The 26,665-nt window shown below is 45.6% G+C and overlaps 1 protein-coding gene across 1 annotated transcript; it reads left to right on the top strand.

The window, feature by feature from the left end:
- Positions 1–3,984: 3,984 nt before the first annotated feature.
- On the top strand, positions 3,985–26,372 carry apcdd1l (adenomatosis polyposis coli down-regulated 1-like). The gene is made up of 4 exons (XM_083771461.1): positions 3,985–4,465; positions 20,477–20,678; positions 23,773–24,307; positions 24,618–26,372. The coding sequence occupies exons 1-4, from the start codon at positions 4,405–4,407 to the stop codon at positions 25,389–25,391; spliced, it is 1,572 nt and encodes a 523-aa protein (XP_083627587.1). The 5' UTR covers positions 3,985–4,404; the 3' UTR covers positions 25,392–26,372.
- Positions 26,373–26,665: the final 293 nt, after the last annotated feature.

Below are 26,665 nucleotides of genomic sequence, written 5' to 3'. Positions count from 1 at the left end.
TGTATGTGTGTAAGAGAAAATATACGGTGTGTGTGTGTGTGTGTGTGTGTGTGTGTGTGTGTGTGTGTGTGTTTGTTAGAAAAGCTCAGACAGACGGAGTGAAAGAGAAAGTGTGCACCGCAGTGTGTGTGTGTGTGTGTGTGTGTGTGCATAATGGGAGAGTGCGTGTTAGTGCTTTGTGTGTTTATGTGTATGTGCGACGGTGTGGACATGGACGTGTGTGTGTAAGTAAGTAATAGATGTGTTTGTTTGTTTGTTTGATTTAAAATTATATAATTGTTTTATTATTATGATTAATATTTATTTTTAAATCACACTTGTGTGAAGTGAGGGGCGCTCTTATCATCATGTACATCATCATACATACATCACATTCCGTGCTCAGCCAATCAAATCATTTCCGTGGTACAATACAAACACACACACACACACACACACACACACACACACACACACACACACACACACACACACACACACACACACACAAAGCTGTGCATAGGAGGGGCTAGCACCCCTCAAAGATCTTTTGAAATACATTATATCTCGTGTTTGTGTGAATACTAGCGATGGTTTGATTGGCTGAGCACGGAATTGAGATGATTTGATTGGCTGAGGATAAAAAGTGAGGGCAGAAAAGTGAGGACGCAAATTGTGATTGGCCAGAATGAGATGATATACAATATGATGGTAAGAGCGACGCTCACTTCACACAGGTGTGATTTTTTTATATATGGGAAAAGAAAATGGGATTGGTGAGTCGTGACTCGTGACCCATAAACATTGGTCCGAACCGTGACCCACAAATGGGTCCCGACCCAGTGTTTGGGAACCAGCGGTATAGCGCAGTGGTTCCCAAACCTTTTCATGTCAAGGACCCCCAAAATTGGCACTAATTAGCCCGCGGACCCCCATTTGAAAAGATATGCCGCAGGGACCCCCATAAGAGAAGATTTTTACAGCTCTAGCAGTGATTCTCAATTATTTTCATTTCAAGGACCCCCCAGTTTGATATGCAACAGGCTATGGACTCCCATTAATGGCATTTTTTATCTCTGAGACCCCAATTCATATTGTAAAATCAATGTTAATTTAACTCAGAGAGTGTACGTACAAATGCAATGCAATACACATTTGTACACTCTCAGAGTTACAGACGCATAAGGGTCCATTTGGTTCCTAATTATCATTTAGCTGGAAACCAGTGCACTTGACCAGTGGTTCCCAAAGTGGTGTCCGGGGACCCCCAGGGGTCCTTGAGGGAGTTCCACGGGGTCCCCAGCTATAAATGCATATAGTTACCAACCAAATGGACCCTCATGGGTCCGTATAACTTTGGTTCCTTTTGTACACTCTCACAAAAGTTAAATTAACATTGGTTTTACAATATAAATTGGGGAACCAGAGATAGAAATGGGGGGGGGGGGTTAAATGGGGTGTCCGTAGCCTAATAATGCATGTAAATCTGGGGGTCCTTGAAATTAAAAGGGTTGAAAATCAGTGCTATAGAGCCCTAGTCCCTGGCATATGTTTTCAAATGGGGGGGTTCGGCTAATAGGTGTCAATTTGGGGGTCCTTGGCATGGGAACGATTAAGAACCTCTGGTATAATGTAGAAGAGCGAGACAGAAAGGGAGAAAGAGACAGAGAGAGAGAGAGAGAGACAGAGAGACATTCCATTCCAGAGAGGACCTTGAGTGGATCAAAGCTGCTGATACCCCAGGCCGCGTCGCGAGGGAGCCAGCTGTCAGACATGGGACCAGAGATCACCCCTCCAGTCAGTCAGTACACTCACCACACACTGTGCATTCTGTCACAGCCAAGCGGTATTTACCCCGCAGGCACGGATCTACAATCAGATCCCCCCTCTCACCCTCCCCCGACTCCCCCCACCCCCCGAAAACATGTTAGCGTCAACCTATGAGTACCAAAACATGGCTCAACTGGACAGTGTGAAGAGATGATGAGGACAATGCACACTTGTGAGGAGTGAGGAGGTGGATATATAGGCGATGCATCATGCATGGCGATGACGCGTGTGGACAGGGTTCTAATAAAAACAAATAAATGCCGATGTTGGTCATTTTTCTGCGAAAGTTGCTCGTCTGCAGCCTCTCTTCCCACACGTATCATGGCCTTGAACAACGTGAGTCCGCGTAGAGAGAGAGAGAGAGAGAGAGAGAGAGAGACACACACACACAGAGCTTTTGATGCTGCTAAGGGAATTTAGGGGAACGGTTAATGGGGAGCAGATTAAGGCGAATTGACAATTGGCAAGGGCTTAGTTAAAGTAAGCAAGATGATGCATTGCGGATTGGCCGTGTAAAATCCGGCACCGGCAGTAAAAAATTACCCCTGCCCCGCATGCAATTGCCTTTAGCTATAATATTGCCTGTGCTGTGTGTAAAGGTTGTTAGGTGGTGTGTATGCGGCCCTGAGTCTGTGCCAGCAGAGCTCTGGTCAGCCCACCCGTTGTAGATGTGCTGCCAACTCTCCCCTTGGCAGACATGTTGAAACCCCTCTTTGCCTCCGCAGCGGTCAGCACTGTCAACAGCCCAGCGAGACCACATGTGTATGCAGAGCCTATGAATCACTGTGACTGAAGCGCCTCTCTGTGTGTGACTGTGTGTGTGTGTGTGTGTGTGTGTGTGTGTGTGTGTGTGTGTGTGTGTGTGTGTGTGTGTGTGTGTGTGTGTGTGTGTGTGTGTGTGTGTGTGTGTGTGTGTTCATGTTGTGTGTTGTGTGTGTGTGTGTGTGTGTGTGTGTGTGTGTGTGTGTGTGTGTGTGTGTGTGTGTGTGTGTGTGTGTGTGTGTGTGTGTGTGTGTGACTGTGTGTGTGTGTGTGCCCATGCTCACTTGTGTATAGTGTGTAATAGTCTATCTGTCAGTGTGTGTGTGTGTGTGTGTGTGTGTGTGTGTGTGTGCGTGCGGCATGCCCATGCTCACATGTGTATAGGTGTGTAATAGTGTATCTGTGTGTATGTGTGTGTGTGTGTGTGTGTGTGTGTGTGTGTGTGTGTGTGTGTGTGTGTGTGTGTGTGTGTGTGTGTGTGTGTGTGTGTGTGTGTGTGTGTGTGCGTGCGTGCGTGCGTGTGTGCACACATGTGTGGCGTGCAGTATATGCTTGCGTTTGTGTGACTTTCCAATGAGGTGTGATATGGGTTTGTGCGAGCTGTGTCTGTCTGTTGCCACAGAATTGAGGTTAAGCATTGAATGTTGCTCCATGAGGTAACTATAAGAAAGAGCTAAATTGAATTTTGCCCAATCCAAGTACCCAGAGGTGCACTTTGTGTGCATAATGTAGATGTGGCCAATTATAGCACTGAAGCTGCACTTTATATAGTTTACCATGACGGTGTTGCTTGCCGTAAATAACATAATATTCATATGTGCACAAAGTATAGGAGATACTCTTCATTTGCCACTGGCCCTTTTGCACCTTGCCCTAAAAGCTCCCCAGAGCCTTCCGTTTAGGAAGTTTGGAGCTTAAAGAGTCCCCTCCTCCATGCTCAACTGCTGCCTCCCAACCCCCCCCCCCCCCCCCCCCTCTCTCTCTCACTCACTCAGTCACTAACACACACACACACACACACACACACACACACACACACCCTCTCTCTCCCTCCTCTCAGCTTAAAGGCAGACAGCAGTGCATGCACACACACAGTCACACACAAAAGTACTTTTGCTGCACATGCATGCACATGCAGTCATGCACACACACATGTACACAGTGACACACACACACACACACACACACACACACACACACACACACACACACACACACTTTCACAGCGCATGTAGAGTGGAACAATTCACAGCGATATATAGTGAGGTTGGTGCACGTACAGCATGTGAGTGTGTGTGTGTGTGTGTGTGTGTGTGTGTGTGTGTGTGTGTGTGTGTGTGTGTGTGTGTGTGTGTGTGTGTGTGTGTGCGTGTGTGGGAGAGAGAGAGAGAGAGAGAGAGAGAGAGAGAGAGGGGGAGGGAGGGAGAGGAACCTCTTTTATCCTCTCCAACTATTGGAAGGCACCAGAGTGGAGAAGTTGCATGAAGCGGGTGAATCTGACTGAGGGAGTTAGTTTCTTATCAGACCATGGAAGCCAAGAAGCTGGGCTAGACGGAAGGAACCGCAGCTCTGTTTGGACACAAAGGATTTCATCTCGCCTAAACACTAAAACTGGACAGTATACGTGGACAGGACAGCTGTATATGTATATGTATCTCTGCTCATGTTGTAGCTATACACACGCTGGGTGATCTCCTATATAAATGACCAACTCTTACTGAGGAAGCCTAATAATATTATAGTCTCCAACTGCTTGGATTTGCCAATTGGACCAATAAAGCGTGCGTTAATTCTTCGGAGAGGAGTGCAAGTGTGCACCGGACGAGGGGAACCATGTCAAGTGGACGCTCTGCTCACCTGTTGAAGGGAGCCTGGCTGCTATGGAGCTGTCAAGGTGAGTGCATGCCGCCACTGATGCCAGAAGAACAGCTGGGTGTTTTTTTTGTGCCACTCACCTATATCTACGTCGGTCGGTCGGTGGTGGTGGTGGTGCTCAAACGTTTTACATTTCACATTTTTATTTTTGACAGAAAATTCTGATATTTTTTTATTTTTATTATTATTTATTTTTTAATAACACACCATTTAGTTTAATTTAGTCCTAGTTTAGTAATCTGAAATAGTTTAGTCTGAGTGTAGTCGACAAAAATATCAAACATTTTGTCAAATCTCAGTGGATTTTGACGGAAAAAGCTGATTTAGTCTTCAGACAAAAATTTGTTTTAGTAGTCGACTAAATATCAAAAACCTTTTAGTCAACAAAATGAAGAGCTCGTTAAGGAATTGGTCCCTCCATGGACGCCACTTTAATTAAGAACCACTGACATCAATATTTTGATTAGCAATTATGACTTTAATGATTTATTATTATTTTTATTATTATTTGTACTTTTTAATGAGTCAACTGTGTGACTGTGGTGATCGTGGTGATTTATTTGAGAAGGTTTACAAAGTGTCATTACTGTCATATATACTGCACATATAGGCTACATAATGTTTTGCTTGCAATCAAAGAATATGAAATGTGCGACATGAAAAGTAAATGTATTGTCAAATCTCAAATAGCATGGCTGCAGCATTCATTTATCTACAGTATATCTCATCTCATCTAATCCAGCCTTATTCTCTCTCTCTCTCTCTCTCTCTCATGTGAGAAATCAGCTGAATTGCTGGTGATTGAGTTTATAGGGAACACATGGCAGGATATAAGAAGAAACGGGAAAAAAAGAAGGAATGGATTATAAAAGAAAAACTCTGAATTACGAGGAAGCCATTAAGTCATTTGTCTCAATTCAGACAATTTGCAAAACATTCCATGTTTGGAATCGGATGTGCTTAAAAACAAAAACATAACCTGTGCTAACACAAGACTTATGAATAGTGTCTCTGTTTTCTCTCTCTCTCTCTCTCTCTCTCTCTCTCTCTCTCTCTCTCTGTGAATCTTCAAAGTCTCTGTGGGATTGGGCGACGAGCAAAAAGGAGCCTTAAAAAAAAGAAAAAAAGAAAGTCTCTGGCTGTGGACTGTGGTGCCTTTAAAAAACAATGGTTCCCTAGGAGCAGGGAAGCATGGCCCTGGAACTAATGTTGCCATTATGTTAATGGCTAGAATAACAGCAGACGGCCATTACTGACCCTATAGTTCGGCTGCTGTTCATAGGCTGCTTGTACTGCCAATGTAGCCTTGATTGTGTGCGTGCGTGCGTGTGTATGTGTGTGTGCGTGCGAGTGTGGGCGCAGAGCGTTTTGGCCGTCAGGGCCGGTTAGGGTGATGTTGGACGGGTCACGTGGTGTGGCAGCAGGAGGCATCTGCCCATGCTTCCCGGTGCATATGGGGTTGTCACAACCATTACATGATCGTCTAATCTCGATTGTTTGAGATAATCACAATAATTTTTGTCCATAATCGTGTCCACGTTGAAAAATGTCCATAGCATAAAAGTTTACAACGCACCACACGCTATTTATTTTTTAACATATGGCAGAAATTCCTTGGTATATTTCAGTTATTTGTCTGCCCTGTAACCTGAAATGTAATTTCTGTTCATAATGTCCCAGTGTTCAATTATGCCAAAAAAACGCAATTAAATCGTGAATCGCGATTATTCGTGTGTCAATTTATTCGTCAATTCGTTAAATGTGTAATCGTGACAGCCGTAACCAGTGCACACAGTGAAACCTGGAGTGTTCATTAAATCCAGTGGTTCTCAAACTTTTTTTTTTCTTCCCAAGGACCCGCATAACTCAAGAGTTACAGACCTATAAAGGTCCATTTGGAACGCCTCCCCCTCCCTCCCCAAGGACGGTATCCCCCCGGACCCCCACTCGCATGATGTGAACCCTAGCATCGACATTCTGTGAAAACAGCAGATGGACACACAAGCTCACAACACGTGACAACAGGCTGTATTGCGACACACTCTGAGCTTGTACTGTGTAGTGTAGATGTTCATCTGAGCTATATGGGCTGTATAGAGCAGTGCTTCTGCCCTCTACATTTCAAGGACCCCCCTGTTATGATCACGGACCCGTAAGGATCCATGTGGAAACCCCTCAAGTAGCACGGAGGTTATCACATCATCACAAGTTATCACATCGTCGTCTATAGTCGCAATTATTTTGTCATAATCGTGTCCCCGGCCGTCAGGTGAAAAGAAGCAGCTTGGACTCCTCGTGCATAGAAGGAAAGGAAGCATGAGGTCAGTCCGCTGCCCTCCACAGCCAGGTTGGCAGAGGAAGTGTAGAGCGCTGCAGGATTACATTAGATAATTGACACTGGGGGAACAAATGGGTTGCACAATTGTGGGATAAAAATGTAGATAATCAACATACATAAAAAGGAGCAAGGAGCATTGGTATGTCCTTAGTCTTGCGTTGCCAGACTGTTGCCTCTCGCAATTATGAGTAAAATCATGAGTCTATCATGAGTCAAATATAAATAAATCATCTAGCTTGTTGCTTAGCACTAGCAGACATGGAAAAAATAAGCTCTAAAGATATTATAATCCACCACTCCTGAATGAAGTGCCTGGTGCTGGGAGTCTGGTGCAACGCACAGGTCCTGGGCCTGGTGAGAGCAGGAGTGGACCTGGAGAGACGTAGGAGGGGCCCGGACAGGAGTCAACCCACAGAGCCTAGTCTCTCCATGTGCCAGATTGCTGATCCTCCCAGTCCCGGTAGAGTATAAATTCCGGAGCGGCCCTGGTCTTGCCCTAATGACTGATCGAGGGTAGCTACTGGGGACGTAAGTCAGGACTTGATCACCCCGGGCTGGGTCACCTGAGTGAGGGGTATGATGTTCGAGAGACCCGAAACCCCAATGACCTTGGGATACATCACTGAGGATACGTCCCAGGTGCATCCATGCAATGTATTTTTAGTTAAAATATATTTTTGTGAACGGAAATGATACATTTATTCGGATTTCGGGAAGTGTAGTTCCAGACTCTATAGCATTCGCAGATTGTGGAATAGTTGTCTGGTTATGTCCTTAAAACTGTTTTGTTGCAAGGATTCGTGACTATAGTTTCATTGGTGTGGTTTGGGCCTTAGATTATTAATTCATTATTAAAAAAACTATGTGGAAAAAATATTCAAGGATTTACTTCTTTGGCCCTACTGGCACCATGCACAAGACAAATCATCCCGGGGGTTTGCAAGATTAATCGCAGATACAGACAGACAGACAGACAGACAGACAGACAGACAAGACAGGCGCGTGCACACACACACACACACACACACACACACGCACGCACGCACGCACGCACGCACGCACGCACACACACACACACACACACACACACACACACACACACACACACACACACACACACACACACACACACACACACACACTGAACATTTCAGCTGGTGCTTAAGTTAAGTACACTGGATATGTCAAAATATTGATCAATATGGAGCTAGACTTACAATTTACAATTTAGGCATTTAGCAGACGCTCTTAATCCAGAGCGATTTACATTAAGCAAGAAGCATGGGAATACATCACATAAAAAGCATTTATCATGAAACATGCGTAAGCTAAGAACGTAACAGTGAATATCTATATAATGAAATGAAACTATAGGCCTACATATAAATTATACATATATACTATAGTAACTATACTATGCTATACTATGTCGTGCTATGACTACATACAATGCAATTATATAGTGCTGTCGACATAACAAGACTTTGGGGGCAATGCTTTACGTGTCATTTTTCTGTAACGATGGGAACAGGGTCAATGCTTTTTTATTTTCATGTTTTGTTTACGTAAGCCTTTGGAAGCGCTTGCTTTGATTTTCTAGACTGTAGACATTCCAGTCTTGGTAGAATACTATCTCCATTGTTGGGAGTTTGTAAGGAAGACAAAACTGAGCCGCTCTTTTGCATGGACGAAGGACGGTTACATAAAAAATATGAGAATGTGCTGCATGTGGTGGATCTTTAGAAAGGAAAAATGGATCACCGTGTCCTATCACTACCTCATTTGACCATATGTTCCAAACCGAGAGAAAGAGCGAGAGAAAAAAAGAAACACATTGATCCTATTCATATAAATTAAAACCTTGGATGCACTATTCCCATTTGGCCCCCACTAAAATGTTCCCGTTGAGCCGCTGGCTCGTCCAAAAAAAACCTCCCCACCCCCACCCACGCCCCCCCCCCCCCCCCGAGACAAGACTTTGGATTAACCCATTTTGACCTGAGATCAGATTCTAAAAATGTCTGTTTGAAAATGACAGTTTTCTGAAAAAGCTATGTTTCTATGTCAGTCGTTCTTTCTAAAATAGCAGACCTACAAGCTCGCTATGACCTTGTATATCTGCTATTTTCCAATAGCTAAAGCATAGCATAATGCTAACACCAAAAAGGGGGTTCCCGCCCAAAATGGATTAAGGTGAAACGGCTGTAATCTCAGCTCTAAAAACATCAGCGGACCATCAACTTTCCCTTCCCGTCTGCTATCTCCATTCCGACTGTGGCGGCAGGCAGCTGTCCGGGCGCCCGAGAAGAGAGAGAGCGCCGCAATACAATGTCAGGTGCCGTTAGCATCACGCATCTTCTCCGTATACTCTCCTACTGTCTCACAGCCTGGAATAATTACACTGTATAGGGGGGGGGAAATACCAAAATTGTCCATCTTACTGACCCTCTGTGATTTATAGAGCACGTAGTTATGATGTGGTTCATATTACCGACCGCTGAGGCAGTCTATTGACAACTACACATGGAACAAGTGATCATCATTAGTGCGAATGAGACCCTATATTAATCCTCGGGCTATTACGGTAGTTGCTGTACAGCAGGGTATATAGGCTACGTCATATTACTGTAGAATGGTGACTTATTACTGTCAATCATTAGTCACGTTCATCTTAAAATTGCATGCACCTATGGCTACTTGTACTGCCTTTAGTTTTATCCTTAGATTATGTCTGAGGGAGATTTATTTTTTTACTGCATCGTTACGGAGCATAACATCGTGAACTTACAGTACTTTTCCATAGGCTAATATACGGGAATACGGGCACTGTATCGGTACGTGTTGCCAGTGTTTTTGTAGGTTTGGCGATGCAGGGCGGGGTTTTGGGTGGGTGGTGTTATGAGAGGTGACGGCCCTGATCCCCGTTGGTTATTTTATTAATGCAGAGAGTGTGAGACGCAGCAGGAGAAACGACACGGTTGTTGTTGTTGAACGAACGGGAGCCAGAGTTTTGCTAAACCACAGGAGGAACTGGCAGCGAGGGCTCACTGGACAAACCCCTCTAGATCCCTTGTCCAAATAAACGAGGCCGGCGGATTAGCCAGCTTAAAACTGTGATGAAAACACAACAGGCATGCGTTGCCCCCGCGGGACAGGGGGACACTTCTATATGACTACTAGGAGAAGTTAGGGGGTTAGGGGACGGGGTCGGACGGACGGGGGGGGGGGGGGATCGGGCGGGCTTGGGGTTGGAATAATAATAATACAACATGGTTCATGTTCTTTGAATTATTCCTATGCTCACCTGACCCGGGTTTGACTTTGCTGTCTCCAAGGATGACGTCTCTTGGTTCAAGCAAAAGGACAAAGGAGGTATAGGTTTCTATAGTGAACAGGCCTAAGAGGTATTTGCATTTCTTTGGCCCTGGCTCTGGGTGGGGTACAGACAGTATATATACACCACAGGACAATACATTTCTTTGGCCCTGGCTCTGGGTGGGGTACAGACAGTATATATACACCACAGGACAATACATTTCTTTGGCCCTGGCTCTGGGTGGGGTACAGACAGTATATATACACCACAGGACAATACATTTCTTTGGCCCTGGCTCTGGGTGGGGTACAGACAGTATATATACACCACAGGACAATACAATTGTCACTGAAAAGAAATGGTTGTTGGAGGACAAGGCTTTTTTAACCACTGACTGGTGCACCCTGCAGTTTAAGATGAATGTTAATAAGTACTTGTGGTTTACTGATTGACACACCTATGTTTTGTAGCAAACGATGCAAGGTGTAGCAATTCTAAAGTCTTACTTTGTAGGCGTTGGCTGCTACAGAGGTGTGTGCAAAGTGAGTGACAAAGTTGATAATTTAATGTTGTTTGAAGTTATTTAATGCAGTCAAATAGGACTTTTCTGTTTGGATGTATGGGCCTGTCAAGGCCAGAGTAGTAGTTTTTTTGCCACTCAGTGGGCGTTCCCGCATAACTTCCGGGTATGATGATGATGTCACGCGCATAGCCTCTATGCTGTTGCTCTCCTCTCAGCTCCATTTTGGGGTATAACAAGTAATGATCCAGACTGACATCTAAATAAGAAGAATAGTATTAACGAGGATAAAAAATACTTTTCTTAAAAGCATTTCCATTGGTAAAAGAAACATCCTTATCTGTCTCTTCCTCATTGTGGTCAGTAGACATGTGCAGATGTTCACCGAGTAAAAGAAAACAAAAGGACAATCCATAAGCAGGGGAGCAACATATAATATATAGATAGTCATATTTCATATGGGATTAGAGCTAATGCTGCGAGAGGAGAAAAAGAAGGAGATGATTTAACGGAGCTATATATTCCCCTGCGAGGATTACCTGAAATCATTTTTATCCATCCAATACGTGGGCGGCGAGATCCCTCCCATTATGAAACGTAAATCCAGCCCATCTCACATCAGCGACGCGGGGAGATCTTGGAGGACAACTCGACCTGTTGCGTTTGTCTGAAAAAACAGCTGTGAGCGCAGCACTGCAGCCAACTGAACATGTGGAATGGATAGAAAGGTTACTGTACCGTTTAATATTTCTACTCAACCTACACACACAGTCGCTCGCGCACACACGCACGCACACTCGCACACACACACACACACACACACACACACACACACACACACACACACACGCACGCACGCACACATGCATGTATTGAAGCAGTACATGTGTGCTGACCATGCCTACACTCTAGTGTTTCCTTTGTTCATCTCTTCTTAATACTCAAAAGGACTTTTACTTTTTGTTTTTATGTTTTTGAGGGGAGCTGATCTGCCATAATTATGTCATATATGGCAGCCTATATGGACGTTTTTATTAAGGCACTTTAAACAAACATAGAGTGCCAAGTCCATGGACTTTTAATGTTTGTTATATGGGCACTTATATTACCAGGTGTCCCTCACTTCACACAAGTGTGATTTTTATTTCACATGTTGGCACTGGCACACTAGTGACTAGTCTATAAATAAAGTTTATTATTACTTTTATGCACAACAGACTTGAATGTATACAGGACTTGCAGAAGGAAACACATAAGTTTATGACTATGAATGAACACACAAAAGTGTTAATTGGATGATACACGTAACATGGCGCATGCACACACACACACACACACACACACACACACACACACACACACTCGAACCCTTGATCAATCATCCCTTATGAGAGTTCATGGTCATTTTACAAGAAGCCTTCTCCCTCTCATTCCCACCGAATATATACACTACTAACAGTACATCAACCACCGGCAGACGCGCCACACTGAACAAACAAACGCAGCTAACAAAGAAAGAATGAAGAAATAAAGAGAAAAGGGCAGCTAGGGAGGAGGAATCTGAAATCCATCCAGGAGAAATGAGGCGTAAACATCAGGGCAATGTATTCATCAGGGGGAGTGCTGGGCTAATCAAGCCTGGGGGGAGGGAGGGAGGGAGGGAGGGTGAAGAAGGCACAGCTTCAGTGGCGTGCACAGACATTTAGAGGGGCAGGTGCTCAAGTGAAAAAAGGGCACCTTGTGCAGCGCGTGGAACCGGCCGGTTGCCTTAATAGTGTGAGATTTATAGATTTTGGGACCTAAATATAATATTAGAAGCTTTTTTATCAAGAATTGGACAATGTCACCATGGTCCACATACTGTACAGTGTACAGTGTACACTGTAAAAGAAAAACCCTTTTTATTTTTTCAAAAAGGGTACCTTTGTCCAGAGGGAAAAGGGCAAGGGGTGCTCTAGCATCCCCTAGTGTCTATCTGTGCACGCCACTGCACAGCGTCCAGGAAGGACCAGGCCGTGCGTCCGTGCGTGCGCGTGTGTGTGTACTGTACATGTGTGTGTACGTGCATGTATAAAAATAATGCACAGACAGTTGGGGAGGGTATTTTGTCCTGCCGTGCTGAGGCAGTCAGAGGGATCTGTGAACGTGGAGAAAGACAGCGGGTTGCTGCAAACGGTGCCCAGAAGCAGACCACCATGCCGGGGTCTTAAATCGTATGTATAAACCTGGAGCAGGAAGTAGTAAAAAAGAAAAAGAAAACAACAACACAGGATGCACATTGGGATGAACACAGACTATTGGATCGTACATGCTGTCAGCTCTGTGTTCATTTTGTCTATCGGATAGAACAAAATGGACGGGTTCCATTTGTACGCCCTCAGAGGTGAGAGACTTCTACCGTGTTGGTGGAGCAACGTGAGTGGCTGACAGAGGGGTCTCTCACTGCCCAACTACAGTACCAGTGCTGGACAGTATAACTAAGTACTTGAGTACTGTGCTTAAGTACAATTTTGAGGGTTTTTTGTACTTTACTTGAGTAATTTGAAAACTTTGAAATGGGCACATTCTGCATAATGAGTACTTTCTTACTTTTGGTACATTTTGAAGATGTGGCCGGCGAATTCAAAGTGGCTGGGGAGCTCGCCTCCTGTTTGCACAGCGACTGCTCCAAATAGAGAGGTACATAAAAGCGCAGTTTGACTCGGGTGCTATGTGCGGACAGGACATGAGAGGAGAGAGTGAGAGTTGCCAAAACCCTAATCACCAGCGCAAACAAACAACAAACAAACAGTCACACAGCATGGCGGAGGTCCTTCATAAATGGCATCCCTTCTATAAATCAATGTCCCCTGTGTGTGTGTGTGTGTGTGTGTGTGTGTGTGTGTGTGTGTGTGTGTGTGTGTGTGTGTGTGTGTGTGTGTGTGTGTGTGTGTGTGTGTGTGTGTGCGCGCGCACATGCGTACATTTGTATGTGTATATGTGTGGAAACAGCCCCCGATGCAGATAGATTACTTTGGCTGGCCATCAGTCAGACATGCGGGCTTGTTGAAGCTGTTGGCCGGCCAGTGGCACTGGAGGCGCTCGGAGTGCTGATAGGGCCGACTGCAGCAGACCACACACAGGTCACACTGACTGCTGCGCTGACCCCCTGTGGGAGGACAATGCAATTACAGTATAGGAGGCGATGGAAACCGTCTCTAATGGGCTATACTGTATGCACACAGAAATAACTCTTCCTACTTCCGGGCCGCATCCGTATACTTAGGTGTTACCGATGATACTAATTAAGGCTCCGTTCCATTTAGTGTGCAGTGGTTCTCGAACCTTTTTTAATTTCACGGACCCCCATAACTCAGAGAGTGTACAAATCTCAGTCTCAGTTACAGACAAGCATATTATATATTCCATTAAGTTGTTGCTTTCCCACTACTTCTCTTTATGTGTTTTGCCCTTTGCTCTTGATAATGAAACAAAAAAAAAGCACAATTATAATAATAACTTGCCTAGAGGGTTGTGAACAACCCCAAGAACGCTCACCCTAAAACACACTCGCCCCGGGTCAAATCCGGCGACCTCAGATATTCCTGAACGCAACCTCCAGTTAAACTATGTATAATCCTATAACCTTATTCATAACCTTAACCCCAGTAAAAACCAATACCTGAACCGCTGAAACAATGGGGGCGAGTGTGTTTTGGGGGCGAGTGTTCCGTTTACCATGTAAGCTGCCTATACAATAGAATTTCTATTGAGAATTAGTTGGGGAGCAACAAGGAACTGTTTGGATTCTGGTACTCCAATTACATTTCTTTTCCCAGCATCTCACTGTCAGTGTATGAAATGTAGCAACTCAAATAGTCCCCCCGCAGCTCGTCAGTAAAATGGGGCCCGTCTCCTTTTTGGAATAGTATCATTTATACATTTACAGTACAGTTGTATCACTCGTGGCTGGAATATAGCCTCTTTTATAGAGCAATACTTAAAACCCCGCGATGAGCACTTTTTGTTTTACTAAGCTCTGTTTTTACGAGTGCTCTTTTCGTAAATGCAACCATATGCCCGACTGGAATGAGATCCAAAAGAGAGCGAGGGAGAGAGAGAGCGCCCGGATGGCAAGTGACTTCAAGGAAACACCCTACAGAAAAATACTTTGGCAGAACTAAAAACTAAAAACTTAAAATGGCTCCTCATCACACGCACACACGTGCACACACACACACACACACACACACACACACACACACACACACACACACACACACACACACACACACACACACACGCGCACACACACTAGAGCTTGTTTTCCTTTTATTCTTTTGTATTTTTGCTTTAATCTTGATAGTGACGGTGAGAGAGACAGACAGGAAAGGCGGGAGAAAGGATGACATGCAGATATAAAATGGCTTTGGGTTGGATTTAAACCCAGAGCAGCTGCAGGAAGAACTATATGGCGTTATTTACGGGGCATACACGCTCCAACCAGGTGAGCTACTGGCGGGCACCTGAGTTAGTTTTTTGGTTTGTGTGAGAGGATGTATACGTATGAGCAGAACTTCAGGCAGCATGCAGCAGAAAGACAATATAACACAAAACAGACCTTATATCAGATGACTCAGTGGAAATTAATGAATTCTGATTTAGTGTTGTTTGGGAATCAGGCCTCCCAAAAATGCAAACGTGATGATCAAGTGGATGTAAATGAAAATGCTTGAAGGATAATAAGTCTGATTTATGGTGACTATATAATGTACTGTTACTGTATGGCTCAGTTGTTTGTTTGTGGGCATGTATGTGTGTGTAGTTATGGTTGTGCACATATACTGTAGTATATATGTGTGTGTGTGTGTGTGTGTGTGTGTGTGTGTGTGTGTGTGTGTGTGTGTGTGTGTGTGTGTGTGTGTGTGTGTGTGTGTGTGTGTGCGTGCGTGCGTGCGTGTGTTTGCAGGCATGCATGCGTGCGTGCGTGCACAAAGTGGGACAGAGCTGCGTGAGTGACAGTGAAAGTGGTATACAGAAACAGCCGAGAGAACAGGAAACATCCCTCTTAGTTCCGACACTGACAAGCCCAAGGAAACACTGTCCAATTAGCCCCCCCTCTCAGCCTTTGAAAGACCACTCACTGGACAGCTCCGAGTAAACCTCCGGTTCCGCTTTTCCCACTCAGAGACAGTGCTCCTCGTCCTCGAAGTGACACCGCAAACCATGCATGCTCGAACCTGGCTCTCTGTGTGAGCACGTCACACGCATGTGATCTCTGACCGAAACTGTACTTGGCGGAGCCTGGGTCTTAGCAGCTGACGCGTCCAGCGACCAACTCCCAGTTCAGCCAGTGCAGCTACACAGGGCTCGGTCGGTGACGTTCTCCCCTGTGAGCAGCGTGAGGTGAGGGGTGAAACGAGGGCTCGGTCGGTGACGTTCTCCCCTGTGAGCAGCGTGAGGTGAGGGGTGAAACGAGACAAACAAGGGAAAGGCCTCTTGGAGTACGTTCATAAAGCTGTCTGCCCGTGATGATGAGTTCCTGCAGCCCCAACGAGTGTGAGAGGGGAAAGGGAGAGTGAGAGGGGAAAGGGAGAGAGGGAGAGTGAGAGGGGAAAGGGAGAGTGAGAGGGGAAAGGGAGAGAGGGAGAGTGAGAGGGGAAAGGGAGATGGTGAGAGGGGGAAGGGAGAGTGAGAGGGGAAAGGGAGAGAGGGAGAGTAAGAGGGGAAAGGGAGATGGTGAGAGGGGAAAGGGAGAGTGAGAGGGGAAAGGGAAAGGGAGAGTGAGAGGGGAAAGGGAGAGTGAGAGGGGAAAGGAGATGGTGAGAGGGGAAAGGAGATGGTGAGAGGGGAAAGGAGATGGTGAGAGGGGGAAGGGAGAGTGAGAGGGGAAAGGGAGAGTGAGAGGGGAAAGGGAGAGTGAGAGGGGAAAGGAGATGGTGAGAGGGGAAAGGGAGAGTGAGAGGGGAAAGGAGATGGTGAGAGGGGAAAGGAGATGGTGAGAGGGGAAAGGAGATGGTGAGAGGGGGAAGGGAGAGTGAGAGGGGAAAGGGAGAGTGAGAGGGTAAAGGAGATGGTGAGAGGGGAAAGGAGATGGTGAGAGGGGAAAGGGAGAGTGAGAGGGGAAAGGGAGAGTGAGAGGGGAAAGGGAGAGTGAGAGGGGAAAGGAGATGGTGAGAGGGGAAAGGGAGAGTGAGAGGGGAAAGGAGATGGTGAGAGGGGAAAGGGAGAGTGAGAGGGGAAAGGAGATGGTGAGAGGGGAAAGGGAGAGTGAGAGGGGAAAGGGAGAGAGGGCTAAAGTGAGGAAGGATGGAGAATTTATTCCCTATTGCTTTATATAATAAATCAATCAATCAATCAAACATTATTTAGCACAATTCATACAACTAGTGCAGTTCAATGTGCTTCACATGTGAATGGTTTAAAAATAAAGATGAAAAAAAAAACTCTGAAGGATAACAGCAAGCAAATAAAACGAAAGCATGTGAGAAGAAAAAAGAAAATATATTAATTTGAGAAATATTAAAATAGGGGGAGAAAAAAAGGTTCTCCTTCACGAGAACTCCTTCTAAAGCTCTGGACCAGAGCTAGAATATTGTCAATTTATGGCAGTCATACCAATATACAGTACTGTATGTCTGAATAAGAGATGCAATTGTTAGAGATATGGGCAGACACAGAAGTCCCACACACGTCCTTACCATGGCCATAAATACACCAAAGATCAAACCCATGTTAGGTTTTTGCATGAAAGCCAGTGTAATATCTCCCTTGACCGAGGGGGGATTTCCCTTTGGGTGAGTGGTAGATCTTTGCTTTCCAGTGAGGGAGACTGCAATGCAGGTTCAAATTCAGGTGGTGGTGTTGGTGGTGGGCCAATTACAGTGCTTCTGCCCTCAACAACAGTGGGATCCACAATGTTCTATGTTGCAGCAGACAGGAGCCAGAGAGAGAGAGAGAGACAGAGAGAGAGAGAGAGGTCAGAGAACATACAGAAGTCTGCAAGGACTCATCTCTGTTGCTGTTGTGACGTTTGGTATAAAGGAGACAGACTGAAGCCATAACTCATCACACTCGCTTGCACACACTCGCATAATCTTTATGCATGAAATCAAAACACTGACAAAAACTTGACACAGATGCACTCACATATCTGCACACAGTCACCATTTTGCTCGTGCACGAACATACACGTGCGCACACACACACACACACACAGCCCGACTCGTGCCGAGACCCCCAGTGGGTAGTGACCATGAGGGTCCAATCAGGGAGTCTTTTTTTTTGTCTGCAAGTGAAACCGGATCGTTGATATCCCGGCCTTGTCCTGTCAGAGGGACACGTTCTCCCTGCTATAGAAACAAGCGGAGAGACACCAGGATGTGTGTGTGTGTGTGGTTCTATAGCTAATGACAGCCAGAGGGACTGCAGATGTGCAATGTGTCGGATCAATAAGCGCCTTGCGGAATGAATAATGTTTTCATTTGGATTAGGTTTAACTGTCAGCGCGTTTTGGAAAGACTTACAGTGAACGAGACCGTTCCTCATCACCAGTGTGTGTGTGTGTGTGTGTGTGTGTGTGTGTGTGTGTGTGTGGGGGGGGGGTATAAATAGTCATATTATCAACAGATGTTTTTGGCTTGGTCAGCCGACTGACCCTTGCTGACAACAGAAGTACGACTCATGCATGCTCAAACATGACAGCCAGAGACACACATACAAACAGAACATATACCAGTAAGACGAAGCTAAGAGAAGCGACCTCATCTCGTGACGGCAGGCTGCTGGGCGAGCACTGGCGCTTTGGCATGAGGGGTCAGCATATTGGAATTCATTCTGTGCTGGCCATATATGGAGCGTACAGGGTTTGATGAGGTCAGATCAACATATGGAATGTCAGAACAGGTCAGCTCCATATGTGGAGATCTAAGGGTGGCAGTGGGGGAAGTGCATGTCTTGAGTGTACAGGGTTTGATGAGGTTTGGCCATATATGGAGCGTGTCTTGAGTGTACAGGGTTTGATGAGATCAGATCAACATAATGGAATGTCAGAACGAGTCAGCTCCATATATGGAGATCTAAGGGTGCGCGGCTGCACTAATAACTTTGGGGCAGGCCCGTCTAGAGTTTAAATGGACAGGTATCAGTCAAAAGGGAGACATCGGAGAGGAAGGACGGGCCGGGAAGGATCAACTTATGGAATGTCAGAACAGGTCAGCTCCATATATGGAGATGTAAGGGTTTGAGGTCAGATGTAGAGTTGCTGGCCGGCTCCATATATGCAGATCAAGGTGATGATCCAGTCTTCTCATCTATGGCTATCCAGGGTTTGATGAGGTCAGTGTTGTGATCTTCATATATGGAGACGGCCATATATGGAGCTTATCACAAGGTGTTCATAGTAATCTGCGACCTACGGTCGCGACAAAACTATTAGTATAAATCAAAATATGCAATCTTACACACCTATACACACAGACAAGGGCCGCTGAAATGTGCACAAACATGCATATGCGGGCACGCACAGTCGCACACGCACGCACACGCGTGCGTGCAAAACCACATACAAGGAATGCCAACTGACTTTCACTGACCACACAGATTACCCCTAAACCCCAAGCTGTACCCACACCCACACACACCCACACACACACCCACACGCACTCACACTGCCCCCCCAAAAGCTGTCACTTCTTTGACTCGCAGCTGCAGGCCGATAGGATTGACAAGCCCAATGCGCTGCTTGCTCTCTGTGTTGTCCATGGCTCGAGTCCTGCTCCACTGCTATGTATACACGGTTAGGGTTCCTATAGCATCCACTCACCGCTCATTACACGGACAATTTACCCAAATCACAACATTCCAAACTGCTCGCAGTCGACCAGAATAGTGTTTAGATGTACAGAGGAGACGGGGTGAGTAGTTCCCCCCCCCCCCCCCCCCCATAGCTATTATTGGCTCCCCTTCGCTTTCTGACAGACGGCGCTGATAATCATCTCCGAAGCATTATATCATTTTGTATTTCTGTTTCTTATAAACGCCACACACATGCACAGTCCAAAAGTCAGCCATGATGGAATCTAAAATGTTTATCCGATTGGAGCTGTAGATAATGATGACTGAGAACATTTGCCATATACTGAACAGTGGTGGAAAGTAACTAAATACATTTACTTAGGTACTGTACTGTACTTAAAAGTTTTGAGTACTTTACTTGTGTATTTCCATTTCTACTTTTACTTCTACTCCACTACATCTCAGAGGCAAATAGTGCACTTTTAATCCGCTACATTAATTTGAAAGCTTTAGTTACTATAGTTACGTTGTGCATTTAGATTATTATTACAAGACAAGACATACATTAACCACTTTACCAAAAGTAGACATTTTGTGAGCACTTTTGGTACTTTAAGTACACCTCGATGCCAATACTTTTGTACTGGTAACAAGATGTTTACATGCACGCACTACAGTGGAGGGACACGCGGCAGGCCAACAGCACGCACACCACTCGATCATGATTGGCGGAAGGCCCCTCTCATCCTGATTGGATGAAGACTTGGCCACCTAGCCAAAAACGAAACCTACGGGTTTTTTTATTTTTACCCCAGGGGCTCACTGGGGACAGGGAGGAACTCATTATATGGTCAGCACACTCTATACTGTAGTAGGGAGGATTATCACAACAAAACAAAATAAATAAGTGATATTTGAAGTATATTAAAGTATATTTCAAATTCTGGACTTTTACTCATAGCGGAGTATAGTTCAACATTGCCGTGTTGATACTTTTACTCGAGAAACAGATGCGAGTGCTTTTTCCCCACCACTAAGCGTACCGAGTTACTGACAGCCTCGTCCTGTCTTTCTCCCACAGTGGTGCTCGTGGCTGGAACGGGGAGCAGACTATGGGAGGTCCCTACAGCCTCCCACAGCTCACTGTCCAACCGCAGCACTAGCGCTAGCAGCAGCAGCAGCGCGCAGCGGGAGCCGTACTGTCAGCATCGCCACCTACGGGACGGGGTGAGGATCACGGCGGACATCCCACCCAGGCTGGACGGCACCTGGGTGTCAACGAGGTGAATTTAATGTACCGTATATATATACCGCCATTTGAGAAAGGCTTTTTCTGCAAGATTATTATTACTCTGCAAATGGTGCTCTATGCACACATGCCATTTCGGAAATAACTTGGGCCCCTTCCCTACTTCCTTCACAGGTGTTACCGCTGACACTAATGAAGGCTCTGTTCCCTTCTGGCCAAACAGAGACAGGGTGCTGCTGTTGACTCACTGACCAAATGACCCTGTACGGGTGTGTAACTCTGAGAGTGTACAAATGGAACCAAATCCATTTGGTTCCATTTGTACGCTCTGAGTTATTGAAATTTAAAAAGTTTGAGAACCACTCGCACACTAGTCTCGCGTTACCAGACAACTATTCCACAATCTCCGAATGCTATATATGGAGTCTGGGACTATAGCCCCCATGAGCTGAGTATGAACGGAAGCTGCCATTTCCGTTCACGGAAATATCTTTTTTATTTCCTTTTCTGCTAAGCAACAAGCTATATATGCTTAGTTAAGATGTTTTCTATTTATATTAAGATAAATGTGCGCAACTGTAAAGACGAAACGGAAGTGGCGAGGAGGCTCCACTTCCGCTTTATCGCATACTCATGAGACCTCTTCCGTTGGCCCAGACTGTATGATGAAGCGTTTGGAAATCGCGGAGGCAACGGTCTGGTAACGCGAGACCAACTGCACACTAAATGGAACAGAACCTTATTTATTATCATTGGTAACACCTGTGTGAAGAAAGTAGGGAAGCGGAGAGGAAGAGTTATTCTGTGTGCATACTAGAGCCCATTCACAAACAATAGTGGTCTAACGGTTAGACTATTGTGTCTAACCCAATCAACACGATCGTCCCTAAATTCCATGTTGTTGTTGTAGTACCACCAGCAATGTACTTATTGTTATTTTGTGACAATAATATATTTGTCTGGGCTAGTACGAGGAAGTGAAAGGGACCATGTTAGAATGGTAGACAATGATTGCATGTTCACAACAGGTGCCTAAAACCCAGAATTCAACATTTGTCAACAACAACAATTAGTTTTTTTAAACAATAAAGCCAGTAGCAGTCATTGCTGGCAATGAAATGCTTGCACTCTGAGCCTTTCTCAGTCATGTAAAGTAAAATATAAACCTAAAACATGAATACATGTAACGGCTTATGGGTGGAAGCGGTGCCTTTAGAACCGTGTGCACTGGTTCCCTGATGGTAGCAGATACCTGAGGTCCCTGATGATCCTATACGGCTTCTTCCTAGTCCTATCCTATGTATACAGTCCTGGTGTTTTAACCACCCTCTGTAGACCATTGTGGTAGTAGAAGTCGAAGTCCAGAATTCCAAATTGACTTGAGTAAAAGTATGGTATTGGTATCAAAATGTACTTAAGATCTGGTGACATCAAAAATAAAGTTTTTGTAATGAGCTCAATTGCACCCAAAAGACCAGAACTTTGAACATTCAGTAGATTTTCTGTGGTCTGGGGTTTTATGAATATTTAGGCTAAACAAATTGCTCTGATTTGCCTGTAGAGTGTACTGTAGACTGTGATATAACAGTCCACAAATCCCATATATGACTTATATGATTTTGCCTGTTTTCATTGCACCTCAAAAGGCTTCAGAACACACAGAGAAAACCCCAGACCACAGAAAATCCACGGAATGTTAAAAGTTCAGGTTGTGTGAGTGTAATTGAGGTCATATATATATTTTTTTAAAGTAAATGAAAATGAATGTCAGAAAACCAAAAGTACCAAAAGTAGAAAGTAGTCATTAGGCAGAATGTCCCATTTCAAGAGGCAAATGTATATTTTTGCAACTGGCCTAAATGTATTGTGGTTAATATACAAAGTAACTGTAGTAACTGCGATGGCCACACATGATGGCCACGCAAAGTTGGTAAGACATGGACTTGTCTTTTTTGGTTTAATTTAGCTTATATTTATTTTCAGCACTACTACAATCTACATACGTAAAGGACTTGAATGAATGACACACTGTTTATTGCAATTGTGGTGATGAAATTACGGACTGGAATACACATCCATTAAGTTATATTTTGTCAATGCCAAGTTGTTTCATCAGGAGTTATTTCATTGTTTGTTTGTTTTGAGTATCAGTTCAAATGGAGTGCTGGAGTTTAAATGTCTTGGCCACAGAAAGAAAGGAGCAGCTGCTTCAGATTGGCTTATAAGGAGCTGGGTAATTGGACTGCACCATATGTCCCCTTTGCATGGGGATGGGCAGGGCTTTATGTTTGAATTTATTTATGATTTTTGAGGATATTCTTTCAGTTTCATTGTATTTTCTTTTGTTTATATGAGTCAGTGATGTGTTCTAGTGGATTAAGTTGTAGTGATTTCTTTGTAGTATGTTTACATGTTGTTTATTTGTCTTCCCCTGTGTGTCAATAGTGGTTTAATCACCTACTACGTATGTTCCCCTCATGTGTCATTTTGGTTATAGCTCAGTCTTGATGTCAATTAAGTTCAGTTCTGCTGGTCTTTATTATTTTGGGCCTAGAGATAATGTTTATTTGTGTTGTTTCATGTGGAAAATAAAAGACAAAAACACCTTTATAAGAAAACCACGCAAAGAAGCCTGATGTCTCTCTTTGCCGACCAACTCTGGTCCCTGACAGTAACTAAAGAGTTCAAAAAAATGTAGTGAGTAAAAGTACGATATTTGGAATCCGAGACATAGTGGAGTAAGAAGTAAACGTATTGGAAACTGGAAGTACTCAAATAAACTAAAAAAAATCACACCCGTGTGAACTGAGTGGTGCAACTCCCCCCCCCCCCCCCCCCCCCCCCTCTCTCTCTCTCTCATTAGCAGGCAACAGTGCAGCACTATCTCTCTCTCCGTTTCTGGCACAACAGCGCCCCTACTGGTACTCATAATCATACTGGTGCTCATAGTCACATAGGTAGTCACATACAGTAGGTGAACACGGACATTGCTGTTCCTTGGAGTGGTTGCACCACTCCAAAAAAAACTGGTCTTACCTAAATGTAAGACCAGTTTTACTAACGTAAGACCAGTTATTGATCATTTCATTTGAACCGTTATGCCTCTCTTCTCCCCCGCTGTGGTCAAGGTGTGAGGTTCGCCCCGGCCCGGAGTTCCTCACCCGCTCCTACACCTTCCTCCCGAGCCGGCAGTTCCGCGCCCTGCAGCACTACTACGCCGACAGCGGCTGCGCCGACGCCGCCTACTCGCTGGTGATCCGCGGGAAGCTGCGCCTGCGCCAGGCGTCCTGGATCAGCCGCGGCGGCACCGAGGCGGAGCACCACCTCAGCAAGGTGGGCATCGTGGTCCACGGCGGCGGCCCCCTGGCCGCGCGGAAGCTCGCCTCTCGGCTGCCCCCCGACGCCTGCGCGGCGAGTCTGGCCGCCCTAGCGCAGATGGCGCCGGGAAAGCTGTACGAGCTGTACAACGTGCGCGCGGGCCGGGCCTGTCTGGCGGCAATGGGTTTCTCCATGGTGGAAATGGGGCTGATCCGAGTGGAGAACCAGCACCGCGGCCATGGAGGGAAGGTCCAGGAGCTGTTCCTGGGGGACGTGCACACCGACTGGACGCAGAGGACCCACTACAGGCCCACAGGGTACCAGCAGCCACTGCAGAATGCTATGGTGAGAGACCCTTTTGTGAAATAGATCCACAATACACAAGAAAAGCTACCAGTCTCTATACATGTCTTTTAGAACTGCTAAGTTGTTGATTTGTCTTGTACCTTCTTCAGCATTTTGACACAGAGGGGCCAATTATGGAGCTTACTTCATGACAGGCTAACAGAAATCCAAAACATCTAGGCGCCAACTAGCAAATGCTCCTGTCTTTCAGCATATTTGTGCCCGTTAGACTTCAGATTCCTCTGATGACAAAGTGTCTGAAATAAAATAGAATAACATCATTCTTTACCCTGATATCCCCCCCCCCTAGCATCACATCCATCCCTGTGCGGCGTGTGCCCTGGTGTACCGCTCCTCCGAACACAGAGCCCCTCTGCTGCCCCGTGCTCCCGTGGCCGCGCTGGCTCTGCACGGACGCTGGGTCAGCCAGCGCTGCGAAGCGCGCCCCGCCGTCCTCTTCCTCACCCGAGACTTCACCTTCGACCCCGACACGCATGCCTGGCTGGGCGTGTACCGCCACTACTCCGACCCTAAGTGCTCGCAGCCCACGTTCACGCTGAGGGCCTCGGGCCACTATGCCCAGGGCAACCCCTCCGTCCGAGTCGCGGGGGCCACGGAGTTTGTCTTCAAGGTGACCCGGGTCAACGTCACGGCCTTGGACGAGGCCACCGCCAAGGTGCTGAACGGAACGAGGCCGGGCAACTGTGGTCCGGCGGGCGGCTGGGAGGTCGGAGTGGGGCAGGACCTGACGCCCACGGACGGGTGCACCGCCCTGGGTATCAAACTGCCGCACAAGGAGTACGAACTCTTCAAGATGGAGCTGGACCATAGGAAGAACCCACTGCTGTTCACCGGAGAGAGGCCAACCAACGGCTCGAGCCCCGACCGGCCGCAGAAGAGGCCCACTTCCTTTCAGGCTCCCATGGTGCTGTGCAGCGGGGGGCAGACGATGCCCTCGCATCGGTACAGATCAGGCTCTAACAGCAAGCAGTTCCAGTCGGCAGGCAGCGGGGCAGACAGGTTGGCCCATCTGCTGCTATTGGTAATGGGGTCTTTGCTGTACAGCTGGCTCTGTGTGTATTAGGCCGGGACATGTCGAGAATCAATACAATCCTCAATGGACACCATCTTTTGGCAGCTTTCTTACACACTCTCTTTCCACGTAAAATGGACCTTGTGACTTATTGTCAAGGCAGTTGACAAAGACCAGAGAGCTAAATGCTTTCCGGTGTCATTATGTATCGCTGATGTACCAAATGGTTTCGCATCTGGATGTTTCTACGATGCCTGCAGGTACATTTTTAATGACTCTTATTTCAGTGGAGTGCAGCATATTCTATTTCTACTTAAAAGTGATATGTATATATATTATCATTATCCACATGTGCCTTCACCTCGATATTTTTAAAAGCCATGTTTTTTTTGGTTATTGAAATAGCTCTTATTGCTTTACAGAGATCATTTCCTTTGTATTATCCTACATGAACGCTGTAGGCCTACTTTTGTTTCTCCCACTAATCACAGCATTTTAGCGTAGACCAATTATTTCCACATCGAAATGCAAGAGATGGACATTCCAGAGGACTTCACGCGTTGCTCTCTCTCTCTCCGGCAGCAATAACTGCAGTACAAGCTAAGCCCAATTTATACTTTGTCGCACGACGGTGCTGCGCAGAAAATGGACAATTTACAAGCTCAGAACGCATCGCAGTTGCAAGGGGTTGGGAGTTTGTACATCGGCTGTTTTCCGCCACGATGGAGCATAAATTAAGCATTAGATGCTTTGCACTGAACATTGTTCTCTCTCACCATATGGAAAAGATGGAAACCACAAAGTACAAAATGTGTAATCGAAACCATAATGACTAACATCTCCATTGGTCCAATGCTGCTGCAACACAATGTTATGCTTGGAGGGTAGCGATATATGATTTATTCCTCTATCCTCCTCTAATTACAGTATGTACAGGACTTATTTCTTTTTGTGCATTACGCCTTATTACTGTCAATCAACAGGTGATATAAAGTTGAAATCTGAGAGAATTCAAATAAATATTTATTTTAACCATTTTACATCATGTTGATATGGAGAGGGAAGATTTCATTTTTTTGATTGAAGCTTGTAATCTTAATAACATTAAAGAACCACGGTCCTTTGCTATTAAAAAACCTTCCTACCATCCATGTTACATTTAATTAAAGAAATACTCGGGGAAGAGTCGGAAGACATAAGTCGGGAATAATGTTAGTTGGGAACGATACAAGTTGGGTATACATGCCCCACCCGTTTGTTCAATTGACAGGGACAACACAAAAAAGTTATAAGAACTTGAAAAAGTTGCATTGTATGTGCGGTTT

The sequence above is a fragment of the Protomyctophum parallelum genome (genome assembly GCF_964188405.1).
Source record: "Protomyctophum parallelum genome assembly, chromosome: 8".
Lineage (NCBI taxonomy): Eukaryota > Metazoa > Chordata > Actinopteri > Myctophiformes > Myctophidae > Protomyctophum > Protomyctophum parallelum.
Note: the sequence above shows the minus strand (reverse complement) of the source record. Positions and strands in the feature narration are given on the sequence as shown.